The sequence below is a fragment of the Pogonomyrmex barbatus genome, unplaced genomic scaffold (genome assembly GCF_055798465.1).
Source record: "Pogonomyrmex barbatus isolate J1 unplaced genomic scaffold, ASM5579846v1 scaffold3, whole genome shotgun sequence".
NCBI classification, from domain to species: Eukaryota; Metazoa; Arthropoda; class Insecta; order Hymenoptera; family Formicidae; genus Pogonomyrmex; species Pogonomyrmex barbatus.
In genome coordinates, this window is record NW_028297127.1 from 7,520,298 (window position 1) to 7,530,782 (window position 10,485).

A 10,485-nucleotide genomic window follows, 5' to 3' on the forward strand; every position below is an offset into this window, starting at 1 on the left:
TATTTTTTTATTCATGCATGCAGCAAATTTCTATAATTAATATTATCCATAATTGTGAATAATGTAAATATATATTAAATGTGAATAATTAGATGTTTTGCACAATTTATAAAGTAAATTAGATTGAATTGGATCAAAAAAGAAAACGTATATATTTATTTAAGAAGATAAAATGATTAAAATTGTAAACTTCGTAAAAACGAAATAATATAACGAATAATATACGAAGTAATACGACATAATATACAATACTATTTTTTATAAAATGTTTAATGAATTTTTAAGCAAAAATTTTTCTAAATAGCAGATTTTTATCGCACATTAATAAAATTAAAAAAAAATTTCTATCTATTTTACTTGCATACTATAAAAGATTCTGCAAATATATGGAAGACGAAAAATGCAGTACAGTAGGTAGAAGAATGATATATGATGGCATCTAATTCATTGAATTTATCAGAAATTAAAAATCATCTTTGCCTTATGATTCGATTCATCTTATATATATCTTAAAGCAGTCAAAAATATGTAGAGATTACATATTCAATAGATTATAATTTTTAATAGACGAGATTATACAACTGAATCTTCATATCTTAATATTCATTTCTGCTTTATGTTATTATTAAAAATATTTTTAAGTATTCTTTTAAAATATGATTTTTTTTCCTTATATTTCTATTTATTCTATATTAATTCTTTTAAACAGCGGATTTTAATTTTTAAAGATTTATTATTTAAACAGTATTACAAGAAAATATTCTATTAATCATTCGATGAAAAATATGAAAATTCAACTAGACTTTGTTTAATATACTATTAATATATAACACTCTAACAGAACGTTATTTGCAGGATGGTAGACGTCGGTGGGCAGAGGTCGGAAAGAAGAAAGTGGATTCATTGTTTCGAAAACGTTACTTCAATTATATTTTTAGTAGCTCTAAGTGAATATGATCAAATTCTATTTGAATCGGAAAATGAGGTAATTATAATACTTTTAAGGATAAAATGCAATTAATGCATAAAAATTATCGATGAATTTGAATATTATTTTAATTCATCTGATTCCTTTCAGAATCGAATGGAGGAAAGTAAAGCACTCTTCAAAACGATTATAACATATCCCTGGTTTCAACACTCCTCTGTTATCCTGTTTCTCAATAAGAAAGATCTGTTAGAGGAAAAGATTATGTACTCTCATCTCGTCGACTATTTTCCGGAATATGATGGTAAGTTATGATATTAAACTTTTTTTACATACATCAAGATCTATGTAAGCGGATTATCGTTATCTGTTCGACATGAAATTATATTTCCGTTTTGTTTCTTAATCAATCAGGATTATATCTCATCTCATATTTCGAATAAAAATAATTGACCGCAGGATGTTTATTTTAAAGGATAAAAATATATTTAAATATATTTAAAATAAAATATTTAAAAAATATATTTAAAACTTTCTTCTTTTTACATTGTTCTCGCAGAAGTTAAAACATTCTTCATTAAATTATTAATTTATCAAGACAGACTGAGGAAAGTGGGATGAAATTGTTTGGCTCGATATTAGTAAACAAATAAGTTCTGTGGTGTAGGCCCGAAGCAACAACACGTACCGGCCAGGGAGTTCATCTTAAAGGTGTATCTCAATTGTAATCCCGATCCCGATCGAATGTGCTACTCTCACTTTACGTGTGCGACAGGTCTGTTCGAGTACTGAGTGTGTTCCGAGCCAAAAAAAACGTAGATTTCCTAGTAGTTATTTGACGAACGATTTGACAATGGATACTATGTGCGATTCTCACGCTCTTCATTGTAACTTTGTCGCTCCAATGTCCCTGAATTCGTGATTATTCATTAGCAGTAATCTATTCGCAAGGTTGTTTATTTAAGTACATACACCAAACCTACATTCATATTCTTGCGCGTAATTTGCAATAATCAGTGGCACGTAATCTTGATACAAAATTAACTTATATGTAGATTGAAGCTAGTTAATCTAATAGCGATAGTCAGAACGCTCATTCCATCCTGCTTTATAATTTATAACTTCGCGAGATATTATATCGTTATTAGTCGAACATTTAACAAAAGTTATCAACATGCTGAGATTCAGCATAAGTTAAGCTTGAAATTCTTCGTTCACGATGAGGTATTTTCATATTTTATTACAAAATGTAAAGCAACGTGCAAGCAACTGTTTCGAATTTGCAAAATCGTACTCAGCATTTTTACGTAAGCTTCTCTTAGCTTATTAATGAGGCTTTCGAAAGGCTTCTTTGATGTTCACTGCAACTAATTTAATAATCTGTCCTTGGAGAGCGTATATTGGATTTGAGTGGAGTACAACATTATTCTATTAAAATAGATCGATATCCGTCTGCATTTTGCGTTATGCTTACACACGAACGAAACCAATGATGTAGTTGGTTCACGCGATGACATTTTCTAGATGCAGATTCAGTCCCATCCTAGTAAAACACTTAGAAATCTCGTAACACGGAAGAGTTTTCTTGGCCAGATTTCATCTCATCGTATTTATGTCCGGCGAAATCTCAACGTCGATTAATCGTCTCGTTAAACAACCGTTAAAAAAAATACTGATTTTATTATATGCTTTGTAGATAAATAAAAGTAATGCCATACCCCTCCCTCGCTTGTGTATTTCGCAGGTCGGCAGAGAGACGCTATACAAGCTAGAGAATTCATTCTGAGGATGTTTGTTGAGTTGAATCCGGACAGCGAGAAGATTATTTATTCCCACTTTACGTGTGCCACAGGTAGGCTAGTCACTTTGATAACTCCTGTGTACAAAAATATCGTACTTCTCTCTCGCTTTATAACAGTTCTTCGATGTGTTGTGTCTTGTACAGAGCTTGTATGTTGCCTGCCTCCCATATAATCAGGTGTGTAATCAAGTGTTATAAAAGCACCACGGAAAAATCAACCTACGTACGAAAGACGGCTTCCTTCGGTGGAGTGAGAGAAAAAGAATATACATATTTATACCATACATAAAGAGATTGCGAAGCGAAAGAAATAATAAGATGATCTAATCTAATTAGACAAATAATAGGATAGTTAAAGTACTATTAAAAAGGCAGTTGTTTAAAAAAAAAAGAATATAAAGAGAGAAATAATTTAAAACATATGAATCATCTTTGTTACAACAATTCTAATCTTTCAACTTATTCAATTTAATTTACATTTTTAATTTAAATTTTAATTATGTAGTTTAATTATATAGTTTTAAATCTATATTTCTTCTCTCAATGTTTATTATATCATGGATTATCGCGAAATATTAACATTGAAGATAAATATCGACAAATTTGATACTAGGTTGATTTTTCGAAGGCATAAAACCGGTGCTGACGAATCTCAATGATGCCCGATTTATATTTTGCATGCTGCGCTCATGGAATTAACCATCAGATACGGAAAACATCAAGCTTGTGTTCTGCGCTGTTAAGGATACGATCATGCAAACCGCGCTTAAGGAGTTTAATCTTGCTTAACGTGACTGTGTAGATATTATTAAGCATACTGCAGATTCTTGACGATATTATTTGATACAATTTTGAATACCGAGAATGACGTAGACTTGTATCATAAATTACACAGACAGAGCTGACTTACAATTAATATAATAATTTAACCGACGAGTGCTATAGAAGTAGCCAAATAGTATAACGATTATTTAACAAATATAGAAGAGAAAAAGAAGCAAACTATTATAAATTACTTGTTAAATACATTATATTTAAAATTATTTTTTAAAATTTATTGTGCAGCCTAGGTCTGTGTCATTCGCGGCGATTCGTCATCGACTACGAATACAACGATTTTACTTTCGAAAACAACTGCCAGCTTTACCGTTGACAACAACACGTTACAATATATGTTAAGTAAAAATATATAAACAAAATCCCTTGTAACCCCTGAATAAAAGGAATATAGCAATCGATGTCCGCTCTAATAATTGCTAAAATTAATCTATTTCTTGCAACATTGCGTTGCTAATATGCCCTTGTAACAAACAGGCTCCTTGCGATATTTTTATTGTCTATTATCGTAGAGTCTGGCAAGAATAGAATATTCTCTTATTTGTAATTAAGGTTCGATTCGTTTACAAACGTTGCTACTTATATTAAGTTAACGATACTTTTATGTGATGATAGTACAATTCAAACATTGAAATTTATTCGAATTTAACGAAATAGTCTCAAATATTATGATTTATTTGAATTTAATGAAATGGCCTCTAATTCTTTAGTATCTATACATATTTGTCTGAATACTTTAAGTAAAATATTTCTCGCTTTAAAATGTGTGCGTTATTCTAATATTTTAAATATTAACAAACTGCTACAATCTTTTAAATTGTTTTTGCATTACTAATCTTTAGCTACTTAAGTTGGTAAGCTTCTTTGAAATAAGCATCTAAAATGAAATTATATTTTATAATTTCTCTCATATTGCTACTAAAAAGTATCTCGAAGGGAATTGCATGCTGCATGTATGTCATGACTGTCCAGGGTTTCAGCTTCTTGTTTAGGGTAAGTCGATCTTTGTTTAGCGCTACTTTTATGTTAATCTTTCATAACAAATTTCTAATGATATTCTAAAATTATTAAGGATTGATAATTTGTGCTGTACAACGTTTACTAACTAGCATAGTGTGATATGACATACTTGCAAACTAATTATTTATATTATATGCCTTGTTAGATTTTAATATCAATTTTTAAAGAATACTCAATATCAGAAATCTCGAAAGCTTTACATGCCTTAATGACAAGTCACATCTCATTCAAGAAGAAAGAAAAATCATTCACAGCATGTATCGAACAGTGTTTCGTGCAATCAATTAAACAGTTTTTCTCTTTAACAAGTCTTAGGGATATATTCTGGTTTTTGAACGCGTGCCTTTTCTGATTCATAGATACGGAGAACATCAGATTCGTGTTCGCGGCGGTAAAGGACACCATTCTGCAGTCCAATCTAAAGGAATACAATCTGGTTTAGATGGCGAAACGCGCTGCAAATCCGAGCGGATTCGACCAGTTTATCTCACACCCTGACCAATGTATCAGTGTGAGACTACTATTTCGTTGATTCGCGAGCGCGATCCGTGGACGATGAAGAGGCGCGAGACGAAAACGACACAAACTCGTGGTGCCATCGTATACGCATGTATACGCACGCATACACCGACATGTGCGTAGAGCTTCGTCACATCGAGAGTGTGTTGCACCAGCGAGTATCTAAAACACACATAATTGTGAGGGACGTAAAAACGGAGCGGAATAAGGAGAGTGAACAAGGACCTAAAAAGGAAAGCGTCACGAGCGTTGCACATTCTTTTTCTTAGCGAGAAGGAAAAGGGATATGAGAAAAGAGCGATATCTTATAATTGTCGATACCAACTCGCGCGAGTCGATTCGGTTCTCTCATACTCCAGTTCCCGTTTCGGGATTTGTTACCTTTCTTTTGTAGATTAGTTCTTAGTCGATATCGCAGGCGAATGCGCCCTACCCCCGGGCCGAGGATGCGTCGACACCTTGGGGGTCCCGAACATCGTTGTCTGACTTTTATATATACATATATATATATATATATATATATATATATATATATATATGTATGAACGAACGAACGAACGATGGCGAACCACATGTCTCACGTGGGTGAGCGTAGTGCACGGCGCGGCTGTGCCGCGTAGATTTTTAACGGCGCGTCCGTCTGTGTTCGTCTCAAGTCCAAAAGATCTCAGCAGAGGAGAAAAAAACTGATGAGACGAAACGGGCGAGGCGAGCGAACGAAAAAAAAAAAAATTAATAAAATAAAAATAAAAAAACGGGCTTTTTAATCGCGAATTAGATTCGATGACACAAGTGAGAGCAATTCCAGTGCCATTTTACTAGTGTGGTGTTGTTGTTTTTCTTTTCTTCTTTCCTTTCTATTTTCTTTTCCTTCTTTTTCTTTTTTTTTTTCTCAAATATACTAAACACTAAATTATGAGAACATTCTTTGTTTAGAACATTGCGCGAAAGCCAAAGTGTTTTTTTGTTTTTTCCTTTTTATCCGTGCCAGAAATGACTCAAAGTTCTTTCTGCATGTGACTCGAATCATTAAAAATTCATCATATAAATATTGTTATATATAATATATAAAAAGAATGGGAAACATAGATTAAAGCGTGAGAGAGGGACAGAAAGCGAAAGAGCGAAAGATACAGCTAGCAATGGCGGAGAGAGAGAGAGAGAGAGAGAGAGAGAGAGAGAGAGGAAGAAAGTAAACATGTACGAAAGAAAAAGAGATGTGTGTGTGTGTGTGTGTGTGTGTGTGTGTGTGGCGTGCGCGCGCGCGCGCGCGAGCGTATATACGAGAGATTTAAAGGAAACTTGGCGTTTGTGGAAACGAAAGATACTGCGGGAAATTGCGTCTGTTCGATGTGACTTAGGTAATTATGGCGCGCGGGAGGAGCCCGCAGATATCTCTCTCTGCCGTCTCCTCTCTCTGCCGGCGAATTGTGCGAGGCGAATGTTTCTTGAGCTGCGAGCGAATCCTTCCAGAAACTCCTTCGGAGTCTGCAAGAGCAAATTCCTCGAAAACGAGAGGTTCCGACATGCAGAGACGAATTCCTAAAAGGTCTTGATGATTTTCTCGGGGTATCTCATCCTGATTTGCGAAGGCGAAAACTTTAAGAACGAAAAATTTCTTGTAGATGAGCGTCGCCCCTTGCGAGGGTAAGATCCTCGAGTGTGATGAGGAAGGAGGAGTTCGTTACGGTTTCTCCCTTCGTCGGGTTCTCGCCCTCCCTTGCAACGGCACAGCCACCGCGCGCAGTCAGGACCATGGGTCTCCTCTCTCTTGAAAGAGGGGAGCTTCATGCTTCTCGCTCGCCCCGTATCCACATTATACAGTGTACGTACATATGAACTGCTCACTGCCTGCGCTCGGTCAAATGCTGGCTGGCGCGCTGCCCGTTGCTCGTACTCTCCGATGGTTCGATATCTTCTCAAAGCTCCGATTTTCTCTGCAAATCCTTGCGGTAACAGAAAAGCGCGGAAGAGAAAGAGACGAGAGACGTGACCGAGATTAGCTGTCAATGTTTCTTTCTCTATAGGCTCTAGATGAAAGAAACGAGAGCTGATGAGAAAGAAACAAAATTTCACGAATACACAGTCGTCGAAGTCGATGAGGAGAAACGAAAGATTCTTTTTTTCATCTTTGTTGATTTCGAAATCAAGATTTTTCTAGCGTGTTATAAAAAGAGAATTATGACCAAAGCGCGGAAACCGAACACGAAGAGGAATGACAAGCCGGACCTTGCCAGTTTTTTCGAAGGTGGAAATGATATGAAGGGTAAGAAATGAACTCTGCTCACGATAACAGCACAGTGTTTACGTGGGACGATTCTCCCAGTTCGAGAATAATCTCCCATCAGGTATAATCGCGAGGAATAGCGATAGTGGAAGTCGCGCGCGAACCCGGAGAGTACGCCGCGCTGATAGAGACGATTCTCTCTACGTGACATCGATCGAGTTTGAGAAGTTTCTCGTTACGGACACGATTCGTATAACGATTCGAAACGTCATCAGACTCCGCCGATGTCGCGCACGCATATACATCGGGCAGTATGTGTTATATACCTTGGTTGTGTCACACCCACCTTGGTTGGAACACTGAGTTTATATGAAAGAAAAAAGTATATGTATATACATATATATATGTGTGTATATATGTATATATATACATATATATATATACATCGCGGATAATATATTATATATTAAGCGGATACCAACAAATAATATTGAATAATAACATTAATAATTATAATAATTATAATAATAATTATAATGGTAAAATAATAATAATAGTAATAATAATAATTAATAATAGTAATACTGCTTGGTTTTCAGCGCTTGGTTTGAGAGCGCGTGACTAAACGAATAATGGCAGAGAGGGAGGGAGAGATAATGCGTGTGCGGAACACGAAGTGCAAAACGATGCTAGTGAGCAAATTGAATGAACGAATGAGTGAGAGAAAAAAAAATGTTGCGTATTATTGCGTGAATTATTACGCGTGCGTGTGTGCTCTGTGCATATGTATGCACATATTTGTGCAATTGCGTGGGCGTACGCTCGCGTGTAAGAAAAATGAAGATAGGAGGGGTTGGCGAGAAACGAGAGAGAAAGCAAAATGAAAAGAAGGCGAGGGACTGATTTTCATTGTGCGCGCATGAAAGACACTTTATTGAGAAATAAATACAAAAGAAGATCGATTGCAACACTACTAGGCTTTGTACAACCTTAATCGAGAAACTGGCGAGTTACGACGTGCAAGAGTCTTCAAGGGGCTGTTAGGTTCATTTGTAAATCATCTCTCCGTCGTCAGGAGGTGTACATCACCCTTCTGGGAACGTAAAATATGTTCGGTATTCTTTCTCTGTGTATAAAATTGTAAACACCTATCAAGCCCAAAATCAATGTTTCTAACTTATTTATAATAAATAATATACATTAATGATAAAAATAAACACAGTTTGTGACAGTAGCATCGACGAGTGTGATGAGAGAATTCATCCCTCAATCGCAATAATAATTCCTTCTTTATCCCGCACATTTACAATACTGATATCTGTAGAATGCGTTATCTTTATATTCATTTATATCTTTTGCAAATATGTCATATATATTCTCATAATATAATTATTTGTAAATTAAATAATGATAAAAAGACTTGATATCCCAAAATCGCATTTCATAGAGAACCTTTGGAAAATCTTTGGTATTTTAGATAACGCAACCTTCTTGTTAATTAGATTCTTTTGATACTTTATTGATTTTCGATATTAGTTTATAATTTCAATTTTTAAAAACGCAATTCAGTGAAATTCGGAAAATTAATAAAATTTTAGTGTAATTTCCTTACTGATTACATTCTCACTATTTTGTCAATTTACAAAATTCTTATTTTGCAGTTTGAAATCAAATTTTTGGAATTGCAATCCTTGAAACTTTGGAAAATTTTTTTAAGTAGTACAATCCCTCCTTGCTGATTATATTTTCCTAATATTTTATAGATTTTCCAGAATTCAATTTTTTCAAAAAAATTTCTAAATATAAAATTCTAAAAATTGTGTGGTTCTTAAAATTTTTATTGATAGAAGAGTATTTATAGGAAACAATATGCTTATTTTATAAAACAAATGTTTCACATCAATAATGCAAATTTTCTTATATTTTTCATAATTACACATTTATATACATAAATACTTTATTAACAGAATTTATTTAATAAATATTTTAAATTTTAAATCAAATAAGCAATTGATTTATATTACGTCGTTGTTGTGCGATAGTTAATTTTAATTACGATAATTCAACTTGTATAACGCAAATAAAAATTAGAGATACTTTTAAAAATATAATTTACTTTTTTAAAAATTTATTCTTTTGCTCTAAAATCAGATAAATTAGATTTTTATTTCTGTGGCTTCTTTTATAAAAGATATAATACTTTAACACAATTATAATTTTTTTAAATATAATGTTAGATAAGTAGTAAAGATTTTTATATTTTGATAATTTTCTTATTCATATATTGCAAAAAAAATTAAAAATCAGAACTTCAGAATGTATGTCAACAAGATTTTTTTTTTAAATTGTAGAAATTTTGATAAATGTTTTAGCAGATGATAGTAATAAATGAGAAAAAGAAGAAAGTTCTCAAATTTAATAGTTTGTTCCAGTTTGTCATATTCTTGTTTTTTGATTTATCTTTCATCTTTTTCTTTTTCAACATCCAGTTTGGAGTAAAGGATGAAAAGCAAAAGTAATGTTTTCTAATTTTTTTAATAATATATAATACATGTTGCTATAAGATTAAAGAAAAAGAAACGTAATAAAAATATAATAACAATAATATTTTATATGGATTATATAAATATAATAACAATTATATTTTATATATGATATCACAAAAATTCTTTCTCATCTTATGCATACATTTCGCAATCAAATAACTACACTTCGATAACATATCTATTGACATGAGTTTATCTCACTTTCCAGAAATATTACAATGTTCCTCGATCATTTTTAAAGACATAACTTGAAATTGTTGAAGATTTTTTTGTATTGTGATATTAAAAGAAATATTATAGTATTATATTAATTTCAAATACCCAAATGCAACAAATTGATTGTCATATATGAATATTATCGAATGTATTGACTAAATTTAAGATGTTCCTCAATCATTACACAAAATGTTCCTTAATTTAATTAATTAAATTTAGTAACATCTGATGATTTTAAAATTCAATTTGTAAAATTGCGGTATATATTACCGCGTTATACAACAACGTCTTTTTATCGTTATATGTCGATCGAGCATATTGGAAGTAAAAAAATTAAAAATAATATATTAAATTTTGTCCAATTAAATAAATTGTCGGTTTAAAACTTTAT

General features: G+C 32.7%; 1 protein-coding gene across 8 annotated transcripts in view; it reads left to right on the top strand.

Moving 5' to 3' along the window:
• The window catches only part of Galphaq (G protein alpha q subunit), a 37,386-nt gene extending 28,820 nt beyond the window's left edge, over positions 1 to 8,566 (top strand). For 3 of the 8 annotated variants that reach the window (XM_089079868.1, XM_089079874.1, XM_089079873.1), the window contains 4 exons: positions 856 to 985; positions 1,079 to 1,232; positions 2,673 to 2,780; positions 4,946 to 8,566. In XM_089079868.1, the coding sequence (XP_088935994.1) occupies positions 856 to 985; positions 1,079 to 1,232; positions 2,673 to 2,780; positions 4,946 to 5,028 (475 nt within the window). In that variant the 3' untranslated portion in view covers positions 5,029 to 8,566. The other 5 variants (XM_089079870.1, XM_089079875.1, XM_089079869.1 and 2 more) reach the window with 5 other exon arrangements.
• The last annotated feature ends 1,919 nt before the right edge of the window (positions 8,567 to 10,485 follow it).